At 35.4% G+C, this 14,150-nt stretch overlaps 1 protein-coding gene across 6 annotated transcripts in view; it reads right to left on the bottom strand.

The window, feature by feature from the left end:
- The window catches only part of CHD1 (chromodomain helicase DNA binding protein 1), a 59,960-nt gene that overhangs the window by 16,125 nt on the left and 29,685 nt on the right, over window positions 1-14,150 (bottom strand). For all 6 annotated transcript variants that reach the window (XM_054186792.1, XM_054186796.1, XM_054186794.1 and 3 more), the window contains exons 10-24: window positions 13,935-14,113; window positions 12,783-12,910; window positions 12,010-12,226; window positions 11,320-11,409; window positions 10,250-10,440; window positions 8,998-9,186; window positions 8,522-8,684; window positions 5,897-6,049; window positions 5,348-5,419; window positions 3,511-3,660; window positions 2,788-2,936; window positions 2,406-2,502; window positions 2,220-2,315; window positions 1,106-1,282; window positions 765-925 (exon numbers count right to left, since the gene is read on the bottom strand). In XM_054186792.1, the coding sequence (XP_054042767.1) occupies window positions 765-925; window positions 1,106-1,282; window positions 2,220-2,315; window positions 2,406-2,502; window positions 2,788-2,936; window positions 3,511-3,660; window positions 5,348-5,419; window positions 5,897-6,049; window positions 8,522-8,684; window positions 8,998-9,186; window positions 10,250-10,440; window positions 11,320-11,409; window positions 12,010-12,226; window positions 12,783-12,910; window positions 13,935-14,113 (2,212 nt within the window). The remainder of the gene's footprint in view (window positions 1-764; window positions 926-1,105; window positions 1,283-2,219; window positions 2,316-2,405; window positions 2,503-2,787; window positions 2,937-3,510; window positions 3,661-5,347; window positions 5,420-5,896; window positions 6,050-8,521; window positions 8,685-8,997; window positions 9,187-10,249; window positions 10,441-11,319; window positions 11,410-12,009; window positions 12,227-12,782; window positions 12,911-13,934; window positions 14,114-14,150) is intronic.

The raw sequence follows: 14,150 nt of genomic DNA, 5'->3' as shown, positions 1-14,150 counted from the left end.
AAGGCCTCAAATTGCTAGTGCAAGCATGGGAACGGCCTTGAAAAAAGTACAAATTCGCTGTGTTGTTAGAAAAAATGGAAAGGCAAAAAGGATTACTGAAGTTACTTCTCTAACCAAAAATATTTTTTAAAGCTTTACAGCATTTTAGGAAAAGATACATACTTGAATTTCAGACGCAAAGTAGGATTTCAGAAAACCAAGAGTTCCTTCTCCTTCTACCAAAAAATATTTTGGCACCAAATATTGAAGGTGCCTGTTGTACAAGATTCAAATAGGATTTTATATTTTTTTAGTTTAAAAAATGCACGATAGAACAGTAATTCAATTACTGTGTCAAGAAGCTTAAAAAGAAAACAAAACCCACTAAAATTTTGTAGTTGTCACCAGAAAAGTTTTACATATTCTTTCAGGACTGCATTTTTTGGATAAAGTGATGGGAAGCAGATTATTTTGCTTGTATGTCAAAAGAAAAGCCCACCCATTGTAACAACTGTTTTTTTAAATCACTGTCTTCATGGATTGCAGGAATTAACAAATTTAAAACAATCTAGAATATTTTTCAAACCTAGTTTTATCCCTCATTAAAATGTATTCAGAATCTTGCCATAACAGTTCACTATGTCAGAACCACAAAGCACAGAAGGGAAAACATTACATGCTGAGAATAACGAAAATTTCAAAAATTCAGGAGAAATTAACCGCCTTCTGTACTTTCAATAAAAATTGTCTTATCCTTTTAAATGTGCATGTCCCCCATATCTTACCGCCTGATCTCTGCATCACTAAATCCTTTAATATTTTCTCGAGGAATAGTTCGTGGTCTTCCACGTTTTTTCGGCCGTTTTCTTTCTGAGATGGAGTCACTATCAGATCCAGAGTATCTTCTGCTCCTACTGCGCCTCCCTTCACTTCCATTAAAGCTGATCTGAAATTTCAGAATAAGTAGTTCAAAGCTATATGATTAACAAACCTAAGTAAAGTTTTACCTAGCCCGTCAGAAATATGTGTTGAGAAAAGGAAAAAAACAACCCCAAAACCCAACAACTCCCAACAGAGTAAACCAACAGCAACATAAAAGCACAAGTCAGCCAGAACCAAGAGACACCTGTTTTGCACAGTTCCTCATCCTTGGGAGCATATATATTTCTTCAAGTTCTTTTTGTCTTTCCTCCTCTTCTATTCTACGCCGCTGGAGTTCCGGAATTATTTCTTCCCAATTTCTTGAATTTCTTTCTGGTTCCAACTCAATATCATCTTCATCCATGTTGGAAAAGTTGGCCACCTTGTATATCAGAATATATGTATTTTCACCAAATCAATACATGACTTTATTTTAAAAAAACTGAGCAATTAACATTTTAGAAAAACAAATTTCTAGATGGCATATTTTATGTATTTTTATATAGGCTATTGTTTTATAATATATATAAAATTTATATATGCAAAATGCTTTGTGAAACACTGTCTCTAATGAAAGTATTTTTATTCATTTATGAAACGGACAGACTCCACGCAACCTGGGCTACGATGAGAAAAGATGAGAATCTTTTTCTTCTTTTAAAAGTTGACTACTACAGATGCATAATGAAACACCTCCCCAATAGCTGTATGATTGTTTTTTAACTTCCTTCAAAAAAAGGCTAACAACAATTGAGTGCCTGAGTTAATGTGAAGCTATAATAAAACTAACCAAACATTAATACACTCTAGAAAACAAAGTACGATGCAAATGAACAATCAGCAGGACAGCTATTTAATAATCTGCTGATCTAAGCAAATACATCATGTTCTGCCTTTTTTTTTTGCATTCAAATTATAATATATTTAACTGATAACACCTGGCATTTAAATTTACATTAGGGCTAAAAGCTATTTCTAGATGTCACTGACTAAGAAATGCAAGCTTTCTATTTTGCATTCAACAAGTCCACAGCTGCTTAACAACAAAGGTGGTAAATAAAACACAAAACTACCTAGAACTCTAATCATTAACACATTCATAAATATCTCTTATTTTATTAGCAAAATACATCATATATTTTTAAATGTTTATACTAATGGTAGATACTTTGTGTAAGTGAAACCACATTTTAAGTAAAAAGACATACAGGGTTGACTTACTGAGACATCTGTTTCATAAGAATGGAGACAGACAGGTACACGAAAGAAAAATAGATCCATTTATAAAGGAAAGTGTAATTGAGGGAACAGAGCCATACCTTGAACTGTGAAAGCAACTCATCTCCTACAGTTAATGGACCTGGCTCATTTTCCCGAGTTTCTGCCCTCTTCAAGATTTCATCTATATCCATTTCCTAAAAGAGAAAAGTAGTTTCTCTTTATAATGAAATCATTCATACATATTTTTGGTTGTTTTATCTATCTAGACCAGAAACACTACTTACCTGGGGCTCTTGTTCTTCCCCTTCAGGTTCTTTAAAAAGTTCCTCAGCACCAAACTTTAAAATTGCTGATAACTCCTCCTTATTAAAAGGTGTTGAGCTGAAATAAAGGATGTTTCAGGAAAAACATTTTATCTTAGTACCTTGAAAAATTTCGCTATAATCATGAGTCAGTTAATCTTTCTTATTACTGTTAAATAAAAACTGCATTTTTTTACCATATATATTTAATATGCAAATAAAATCTATAAAGACAATATACTTTGCATCTTTACTAATTTAACCTTATTTTGCCTTTCATTAACCAAGTGAAATAACTTACATTTTTACTTACTTGTCAAATATACTTAAGGGTAAATTGGTATGGAAATTAATACAAATATACCTTGAAGGAGTAGAGCCTGTATGTAGTATGGTTTTCCCTGTAGTGTCCATTCTCTGAATTACTAAATGATCTAACACCATCTTTTTCTTGGCTCTTTCAAGAATATCTTCTTCTACGGATCCTTTTGTGACGAGTCGATAAATATTAACCTATGTATATTTAAAAAAAAAAAGTAATCAACAACAAGGAAAAATCTCATTCTTCACTACATACCTTCTGAATTTATTGACTGTTTTCCAATATGAAATATGAGTTCAATCATGCTACCACAGTCTTTACATAAGGATTAAGAAAAAACAGAGAAACAATCTCTTAGACCTGTCTTTTTTAAACTTCAGTGATTTGGCCACAGGCAAAACTGCTGTATTTCCAATTATTACTGTATGTCTTCTGCTAGAAATAAACTTGAAGAAAATTAAGAAAAGTTTAAGGAAGGGGGAAGTGCCTGCTGTAGCAGTTATTTTCTAGAATGACGTGATGCCAATGAACGTGGGAAAGACAAGCCCTTAACTCTTTTCCTTCTCCCATCCACGTACCACAGCTCCACATAGGGAGATTTAAAAAAAAGAAAGTTAAATGAGCTTTACTAACATTTTTGGACATGGGCAGCAAGTATTAGTTATTCTCAAAAACACACGAAGACGGAATGGTGCAGACAGAGAGGGGACAGCTACTGTATAGAACCTTTCTTCAGGTTTGGAGCTTAAAGCTGAACGTGTGTACCTGTTTCTTCTGTCCAATCCTATGCGCTCTAGCCTGTGCTTGTAGATCATTCTGTGGATTCCAGTCAGAATCAAATATAACTACAGTGTCAGCAGATGCCAAGTTGATGCCTAATCCCCCAGCTCTGGTAGACAGTAAAAAGCAGAAGTCCTGAAATCATAAAATAAGGAAACAATAAGACGCTTGTTTATGCAGTCTGTGGCACAGACTACAAAATCACATACTACCAATTCCACAACTGTTCTATAGTTAAAGCTTCTTTAAGTATAAAGCAAACATTGATATCAATTTCTTTCATAAATAGTTACTGACTTATCAACAGTTTAAAGGAAGCAGCATCCTACAAGATGATCACCAACTAAAAAATCCCAACCAAACAGAAGACTGGCAAAAAAAAGTACAAAACTATTAAAGCCTTGTATGTTACAAAGACCCTCTCCCATGGCCCCTGCCACAAGCCCTACAAGACTAAGCAGCCATGCCAGAGCAGGGAAGATGCTCGAGCGTACAGGCGACTGCTTAAGAGATGGGAAGCAAAAGTCTTCTGCCAGGTTCAATGCTGTTCAACATATTCACGGACAAAATGAAAATGGCATAAGCAACGAGGTGAAAAAGCCTGATGATGATACAGAATTATTCATTCAGAGACAACTATGAAGGACTACAGAGGGATCTTGAGACATGCCATAAATCAACATATAAAATTCAAGATAAAACAAAACAGGTTAAAAAAACCCCAAACCACAACCCCATTCTCAGTACAGTTCCAGGAAACAGCAAACTATTACACTCAGGGATGAATCCTGAGAATTTCCACGTAGCCCTTAGCTCAGTAATGGCCAAAAACCACACAGAATGTTCTAAATTTTCAAGAAAGAAATAAAAAATTCAACTGTGAATCTTTTTGCTGCACAAATGCATAGTTTGCCTCCATTTTTGAAATGCATGAAGTTTAAATACCTCTTCAACTCAAAGAATGTACAGTGTAACTGTAAAGATTTCAGAAAAAGCCAAAACATCTATGCCAGAAATTTGAACAAGAAATAAAGTTTTGTATTTAACAAATATCTGAAGTTTATGTTATGGATTTAAGTTCTTCTCCCTCCATCACAGAAGAAACAAGCTCAACAGCAATACTGGCAAACACTATCCTTCAATTACTGATTCAAAAAACCCAAAACTAAGCCAACCTCCCCTCCCCCAAATCTGCCAGTGTAGGACAAAAGATTTAAGCTGATCAAAGGTATGTAATGGCTTGCACATTATGAATGCTAAATAAACTCCAAATCTTCCGATCCAGAAAGAAAGAATCTGTAACAGATACCTAAATATTCACACGTTGCTCACAAAGAATGGCTAGAAATCAGTTCTTCACTATTTCTTCCAGGGCAAGTAAGGAGGTGTAACAAATGACGACAACAGAGGCCAGATTTGAAACAATTAAAAATCGTTGCTCATGCAAGGACATACACGTTAGTTCTGCCCATTGCCAGAGGATGTTTTTGATGCTAACTGCTTGTGTAAGTTCAATGCTCTTGTAAACATTGCTGGATTAAATTCTACACAGCAACAAAGCTGAGGTTAAATTTCTGCAGCATTTATATAGTAATTGAAATTACTTTGATAATAACTTTTCATAAGTTATGTGTTTTCTACTTAACCGCTTCTTAGAGAAAAAAAAAGCCCAGATGTAAACCTTATAGCCTAGGCAATAACAATGAATTTTCAACCTTATTGATATGTTCCTCACTTGTCTCAGCGTTCATTTTTGTGCAGTGTTTTTTTATATTTCTTGTGGAAAAAAATGAAACAGATTCCTTAGGAAAAAATACCATACCTCTGATCCTTCTGCATTAAAATGATCCAGTGCTTGTTTCCTCAATTCTCCTTTTATTGATCCATCAAGTCTCTAAAGAGATTGAATATTATAGTTAAAGAGATTCCTATAATATATTAAAAATGAAAGCAACTTGGATTCTCTGCCAAAACTGTTATGTGGAGTAAAAAAATAGAAGTAACACAACACTTCATATTATGTTTTAGTTCATCTGTTTAATTTCAAAATACTATTTAGTATATGGCAATTGCCAGTCTTTCTAGAAAAAGATGACATTTTCTTATATCTTTTCTTAAGTAAAGTGATAAAGATCCCACGATGACAAAACAGTTAAAGCTGGAAGGGACCTCTGGAGGTCATCTTGTCTAACTCCTGCTAAAGCAGGTTGCCCAAGGGCGGGGTCCCGGCGGCTTTTGAATGTCACAGAGTATGAAGATTCCATAACCTCTGGACAACTTGTTCCAGTGCTCTGTCACCAGCAAAGTAAATAAAAGATTTTTCTTGTACTCAAGATCAAAGCTTCTTGGCTACTACCACCAAGATTCTTACCTGAAAGGGAAACTGACGATACTTCAGATATTCTGCTAGGATGTCCAGCATCCTCACCATCTGTGAGAAAATCAGAACTCTGTTGCCACGTTCTCGCAGACGAATCAGTAGCTTGTCAAGAAGGATTAGTTTCCCGCTGCTACGTATTAAATGCTGCAAAACCCAAGAAATACATATTAGAAAATAAGCTCATCACAGCACTATAAACACTGCAGTTGGTTAGACATTCATCTGAGGTTTGCTTTTCTTTCTATTGACGTGGGAAGAAAAAAAAAAAAGACAAATTCTGACATTCCTTCAAAATTTTAGTTTAAAACATGCATACAATATATACTCTCCTAGAACTAAAAAAATCAATCCACCAAATTCACGTGACAATACTGCTATATAAGTTCACTAGTATGCAGCATTAACTGAACATGAAAGTTTACTCTGGTTTTTGTTTAGTTGATTCTAACTGAAATCAACAGGCTTACCAACTCAACATATTTTTAAAGGAAATCATTGTCCAGTTCCCTCTCTTACAGTCACATCTTAACATCTCATAAAAACATTAAGTAAATGCATGGGCTTAAAAATTTAAGAAGTTGTGATGCAGGCCCAAGTTCTTTATGCCAAGTAAAAAATAAAATTAGGTAACCAATAAAATAGAAGATTGAAAAAAAATTACTTTAGTACTACTTTCTCTTCACTTCCTATCTTTTAAAAAGAAATACATACTGCTGCTTAACCCTCTGAGTATTTTTAAACAATGCCTATCAATCAAGTTTGTCAGGAAAGATGAAGTGAGAGGAATCTTGTTTGTGGTGCTTAACACTGTAACCCACCTAAAGCCTGTTAATCCTTGTCCTGGTTTGAGGTAAAACAGAACCAGTTTTCTGTTTTGTAATTTTATTTTTTAGCAGGGCCTCTTCTAACTGACCAAAGTCTGAAAGTAACAGCATGTTGTTCAGACACTGTTCCCTCTCAGAGTGGTAAGACCTGATTACACCAAGGAATGGTGTGCACAGAGGCTCTTGCTTATACCTATTGCTATAACAACCAAGGTCAGCTAACGTCGCTGCTTGCCCCGTTAGAGGGTCAGAGGCAGAGAAGCGTAGAGGGGTCCCACCTGCAGGAAGGAGGGGACAGGACAGTTTTGGTGACCCCAAACTGACCAACAGGGTATTCCGCCCTATCTGCCATGCTCAGTATAAAAGCTGAGGGATCAAAAGGTCAGCTCTCTGTTCTTCAATGGCCATCATCTGAGGAGGACTCTCTCTGTTTGTCTGCCTTTGATCCCGATCTGGGCATTCCTGACTCCAGATCCGGAATTCAGCTCCTGTCTGTTGCTAACTCCAGTCTACGACTTTCCCTGTGTTGGCTGGCGATGTGATCATCACCCTGGGAGCTGGATACGGTTTTGCATATATTGTATACTTTTTAAAAAAATTCTATTATTATTTACTATTTTCTTATTTATTAAGATTTTCATTAAAGTAGTTTAGTTCTTTTTCTAAACTCGTAAATCTCTTTATCTCTTCCTCTCCTCTCTTTGGAGAGAGAGCAGGGGGGAGGGCCATCTGTCATTCTGATTGGCCAATCTGGCAAAACCACGACAATCCTTCTCAGCTCTATTGGGAATCACCAGAACAGAAACTCAAGCAAATGTGAAATTTAATGTTGAAAATGTTAGGCCTCACATGGGATAGAATTTTGGAGAATGCTATTTTTTGAGCTATGTGCTTCTATACTTTATGCCAGAAAGAAGGCAGACACTTGTCACTGCACAAACTAGTAGCTTTGGGAAGGTATTTAAATCATCTACTTGAAAGCTTACAGAAAAAAATCATCTTTCTAAATATTTATGTGGGTGTAAACTGTGTTAACAACAACAGTTTTCTTATCTGTTGCTGGGCTGCTCAACAGTTTCAGTACAAATATTAGTCAACTTAAAACTTAAAAAAAAAATAAAACACACTGTCTTTGGTGGGGATGATAATTGTTTTCATCTGTTACAACAAAAATAACAAAATCAGACTGAGCTTTAGATCCTTTTTACTTTTACTTCCTTTCACTTTTGTTGTTTGCAGACATACCAAGAACAGTATTTGATTACAGAAAAAAGCTTAAAAGCATTCTATAGATCACTTCCTGCTATCACATAGATTGCTGGTGTATCACTGCCACTCACATTACATTTACCTTGCTTAGCTCCTTTATTTTACTTTGGTTTAAAATAGGTCTCAAGACTATTTTGCATGAAAATACACAGCCTGTTTCAAACTATTTCCTTTTTACTTTGATTGTAATTAAAATCAGGGATATTTTATTTAGTCAGAGAATCATAGATTCATAGAACAGTTTGGGTTGGAAGGGTCCTTAAGATCATATAGTTCCAAGCCCCTGCCATGGGCAGGGACACCTCCCACTAGACCATGTCTCTCAAAGCCCCATTATTCAGTTCCAATTAAGAAACAAAAATCAATTCACTTACCTGTAAAACCCAGGATGCCCATTTTCCAGAGAACCTGTTTTTTCTTAATGTACTTCAATAAGAATTAATAAACTGACAGAGCACTATAAAATTGTGTAAATAATTAAAGTAAAACAGAACTTTTTTTTTTAATTAAAAAGTGACATTACCTGTAAGGCCTCCTGTTTATTATAGAATTCATTATCATCTGGTGGTTTAATGAGGTAGCAATGGTTACAACACTTCTTGAGTTCCATCATTATGTTCAAAAAGCCTGAGGTACTGCCTTTTGAACCTTTACTGAGGGCTTTATAATTCCTGGTTAAAATCCACCTACGATATAAGATGTACAATATAAGTAATTTCTAACTATATGTGGAAGCAAGACAGATGTAAGCTCTCAAAATATACAAAAGCTAAAGAAAAAAAAGCAGCTCCCAAAAGAATGTACAAGGATGCCTAACAAAAGAAGTTACATGAATAAACAGATCAGCGTAGTTCTTCAGTCCATGCTTCACAGAACTTTACTGTTGTGAAACCCTAGAAGCCTCAAGTTCAAATTGCATTATAAAAACTATTATACTCCAGTAAATTGCATGTAGACGTATCACTAAAACAGCACAATTTACAAAGTAGTGTTACTTACTTATAATATTGCTTCTGCAATGCACTCATTTCCATTCTCAGAATTTGCTCAACTTTAGCAGGTAAAGACTTTTCTACATCTTTTTTAACTCTTCTCAGTAGAAACGGTTCAAGTTCTTTGTGAAGACTTGCATAACCATACTCTCTCCCTTTGCCATGCTCCTCTTCAAAATCTTCCCAGGAGGAAAACCTTGAACATAATAAAGAATGAGTGCAAAATAGTGACATAATGTGAATGACCTGAAGAAGCAAAATTCAAGAAGATAACACAAACACAGAAAATGTATAAATATACCACAAAAACACACACACACATTTGGATTTCTTCCCCATTCCTTTCTGTTTAATTTATCCAATTTCTGAATTTTCATCTCACAAGACATTCCAAATACTTTCCCTGTAAATAGAAGAATGGAATTTTCCAAAAACATTTACAGAATGAGAACTACTGAATTTTGACTTCCCCGGTGGAAATACAAAATTCCATTATTACATTTATCAAGAGCAGCATGAAAAGCCAGCCGCATGGTTGGAGGGTGTGCAAGGGAAGAAGAGAATACTTAAGATACGTTTTGCAGCTTGTGTGGTCTAGCCGAAACAATAACTATCCTCTGCTAAAACACTACGAGAACAGACATGATAATCAAATGAAGAATGGGTACCAGACCATAGTGACTTTGCTTGTAAGGTTCTGAAGATGTCACTACAATCCATAGCTCAAATTAAATGGAGCTATGGTGCTTGGCATTTACAAGATGTCTGACAGGAACACACGATCTCACAAATGAGCTGTAATTTATCTTAGGTATAAACAAAGGTCAGTACAAAACAAGGTCAATACAGTAAGCTTACTGTATGCAAACCATAAGAGAAAACCAGGATATCAGGCATCTTGGTACAAGTTTGTTTTCATTAATAGTACTAACACAGAAAAGATTCCATTCTATTTCCCCGGAGCAAATCCATACGGTTTTCCTCCTAGGCTAAGATGAAGCCTTTTTTCCAAATTCTGACCCATAAATCAATCCATCATTTTTTTTGACTGCTAAAATGGAAAAGGGTAACAACTGCTACCAGCGTTACTTACCAGCAGCAGCATGAAAAAAATTCATGCATCTACTTTATATAGAATATTTAAATTATTTTTCAGTATGATTCTCTACGTCTATGGATTCTCAAATCACTACACTACTTCACAATAACAAACTTGACCAAAAAAATGTTTAAAAGAATCATGTAAAACTCTTCCTTACTTTTCTGGCATGATGAAGTGCAACAAAGACCAAAGCTCTTTGAGGGAGTTTTGCAGAGGCGTTCCAGTAATAAGAAGACGATGGTTAGACTTAAAGTCAATTAAAGTCTTGTACAGAAGAGAGTCATCATTTTTTAAACGATGAGCTTCATCAACTCCTATGAATGCCCAATTCAGACCACCAAGGAATGACTTAAAGAAATGGAGGAGGGGGGAACATTACACAAATAAACACATTGCATAGTTTCCTACATCTTACAATCAAGCTACAAACACCATCACTTTCTGGTTTATTTTCAATAAAATATGGACAGCTGTATGCTTTTAGTACTAATTATAGCTTTTAGATTTGCCAGATTCAATGAAAAGCTGTGCAAGCATCCCAAGAAAGTATCAATTAAGTTTAAAAGGAAAAAAATGGTGAAAAGTCTGACTCACATTAATTTTTACATGACAGGAAAAAAAAAAAAAAAACAAAAAAAACCACCATTGACCCTTTCTTCCCACCATGTACAAACAAATGAAGTAAAAGTGTTCTGCTTCTTGCCTATCTATAAAAAATTCCATATACAGTTAGAAGGATTGACAATAATTCTCTGTGCTACCACTATGGAGACAGTATAAATACATGTACACATACTACTGTATGCACAATAACAAAGAAAAACTATATGCGATTTCAGAGTTCTGTATCACGTTTGGGGCTAAGGGCTGGGTTCTTTTTCAGTTCCCTCATGGTGGCTGGCAAAGAAGTAGAGCTCTTGAACATGGGAGCACATTACTACAGCAATGAGAATTCCAACCAAAACAGAGAAAAAGAAGTGCTATCCACTTAATGAAATGCAAAGAGGCTGAAAGCCTCACCACACATACAGAATACCTAGGTGTGCTTAAAAACCAACGCCCACAAAAAAAAAAGGCAAAAACACAAACACTCACTATCATAGTTCCAAAAGCAAAAGCTATGAAACTCTCCATAAATTTAATGGTCCACAAACCAAATACATGCAAGCCTAAAGAGAGTTTTACACTGCAGAAATGATTTTTATCTCCCTGAAGAAGTGCAATTACCTTATCCTTCAGCAAAATTTCGTATGTTGTTAGAAGTATGTTAAATTTTAATCGTTTGGTCTGTGGATGCATCCATTCATGAGTTCTTATCTAGAAAAAGAATCAAGTGAAGTATAAGCTAAAGAAAAAAAGATCTTGCTGACTGGGATGAATTTAAGTACTGCAGTAATGTAAATGTTTAAAGACATACAATAATATTAACACAAAACAGAAGCACAACATATTAATACACACAAGACTGAACTTCCAACCTGCCTACATACTCTAAAAAAATTTTTTTTAAACTTCCGAATAAACAGCAAAGAATTTCTACAAAACATGTTTCACTTTAATAGTTAAGATTACTAACATTCAGAAAACAAACAACAACCTTTCCAGAGATAAATTAAGATCGTGACTGGTTTACGTATTTATTTTTACTACATTCACCTAAATAATCAAATGGCAGAAGATACTATGTTTTCAAATGCAAGACTAAATTTTTAATCCTATTCGCTGTTGAGGAGGAAGGAATCTTTCATACACATATATATCAGATCAAAAATCAAACTTTCAATTAGCACCTTAAAACACATAGTTGCTCGGTATTTGCTCAGTCCTAACCAAAATATGGAGATTAGCAGAGGATAGGAATATGAAGTGAGACTTGTTTATCTACAAGCCTTTCCAGTGATAAAGAGAAATACTCACCATATTTCTGCTAGTTATATCTCCTAAGTAAACTACAGCATTCATCTGAGGAGCCCAAGTTTGAATCTCTCTTTGCCAAGATGTCAAGGTAGAAAGTGGCACAACCAGCAAGAAAGGGCCATACAACTGATGTTCGTGAAACAGGTAGTTCAGAAAAGAAATTGTTTGTATTGTTTTACCCAGGCCCATTTCATCTGCAAGAATACAGCTATTCCCTCTAAAAAATAAATAAATAAAAAAAATGTGGAGGAATTGAGCAAGAAGAAATTATTGTCTTTTGAGCATAAAAACTACTCATACAATTTTTCACGATTTTGCAAATATACATCTTGAAGAAGTTTATTTCCATGGTTTTCCCATAAAAACAATTTCCACCTCTCATCTCCCTTCTTAATACTTGAATTAAATTAACAAAAAGCTTCCAAGTATTCCTCATCAGTCTAATTTTAAAAGTATAACACCAACGTTGACATTTCAGAAGCGTTTGCTTTGGTTTTACTGTTGTAGTTTTTTTTTTTTTTTTAAAAAAAAAATATGACTTAACCCCATATGAAATTAAAAGCAAAGCAACAGAGCTTAGCTGTTTTTTGAGAACAGCCATGGTATTATAAGCTTTGGTACTACTTAGAGCAAAACAACTCCCCTCAGACCTCTACTTTGAGGCTACTGTATGAAACCCTCTACCTTCAAAAAAAATAACAGAAAAATCAATTTCAAAGTTTTACAAATGCTTACAATTTACAAACAGAAAACTCATTTCAGACTACACTTACTTGCACCAGGAGTGAGCAAGCCAATTCAATCCATTTAGCTGATAATCTCTTAACTCTAAACTTTCATGTCCTCCAATGTATGATGGTTGTTTCTTTAGTGCAACAAACCTTGGCCTCTGCTTTAAAACCTGTCAAAAGCAAACTGATCATCAGTCCTACTACTAACTGAAGTCACCAAGATGTCTTCCTATAGAAAAATAGCAGTAGGGATCTACTGGGTCACCAAGTCTAGTCTTTATCCACCAATGAAAACTAAGCCATATAAAAACATGAACCAATTTGCAAGATGAAATTAAGTTTGATTGCTAATCTAAATTTCACAATGGGAATGACATTAACTCACTCAAAGTTTATTTTTAAAATGAACTACAATACTAAACAAGTCCATCTTTGAATGCCAGTAAAAACGCTTTTTATCGACAAAAAGCTACTTAGTAGTGATATTTTCCACATATATTACTATACATCATTATTACTATTCTGAGCAACCTTCAAAAATTATTTCATAATAGGTATCTTATCTCTGGATTCTTAGAAGATTTTCAGATTTTTATTATCACAATTGATCCGGTGGCTTGAACCTGGCCAGCGCCTAAGCCGCCACCCAGCTGCCTACTCACTCCCCACCCCAGCGGGACATGGGACAGAACTGAAAAGGCAAAAGCGAAAAAAACTTGTGGGTCAAATAAAGGGGTTTACTGGGTGAAAGAAGAACACCCAACCAATCAAAACAAAAACCCACAACCAAAAAAACCCCACAAGTAACAGAAAGAGAGTCACCTTAATTCTCCAGGAGACTGATGATCATGAAGTCTCCAAGCAACAGCTACCTTCGAAGCCCCTGCTCAGCCCACCCAGTTTTACAGTTAAGCATGACATTAAATGGCATGGAATATCTCTTTGGTTAGTTAGGGTTCGCTGTAATGGCTGTCTTCCCTCCCAGCCCACTCACGGTGGGAAGGGCACAGTAAGAAACAGAGGCGGCCTTTACACCGTGCAAGCACTGTTCAGCCACAGCCAAAACAATAATGTGTTATCAACACTGTCTAGGTCACAAATTTAAAACACGGGCCATGTAGACTGCTATGAAGAAAATTAACTCCATCCCAGACAGACCCAGTACAACTAATCCACTGCAAATTACATACTCACCTTGCAGTCCTTAAAGGGAGTGGTCTTGGATTGATTTCTGCTAAAGTACTCGTCAATGCGTGCCTGAAACTTTTTGGCAATGAGCGCACCATCTTCCCAGCTACATTCTGAATAAGGCAGACCCTGCCACTTACAGTAGTAGTCTGGATAACCAGCCGCTGATTTCTGATTTGAATGAGCTACAGAAATGCACCACAGATATCTGATCAGCATTTT

This window comes from Rissa tridactyla, chromosome Z, assembly GCF_028500815.1.
Source record: "Rissa tridactyla isolate bRisTri1 chromosome Z, bRisTri1.patW.cur.20221130, whole genome shotgun sequence".
In the NCBI taxonomy this organism is placed as follows: domain Eukaryota; kingdom Metazoa; phylum Chordata; class Aves; order Charadriiformes; family Laridae; genus Rissa; species Rissa tridactyla.
The sequence above is the reverse complement of the archived record's forward strand: the minus strand, read 5'-3'. Positions and strand labels throughout refer to the sequence as shown.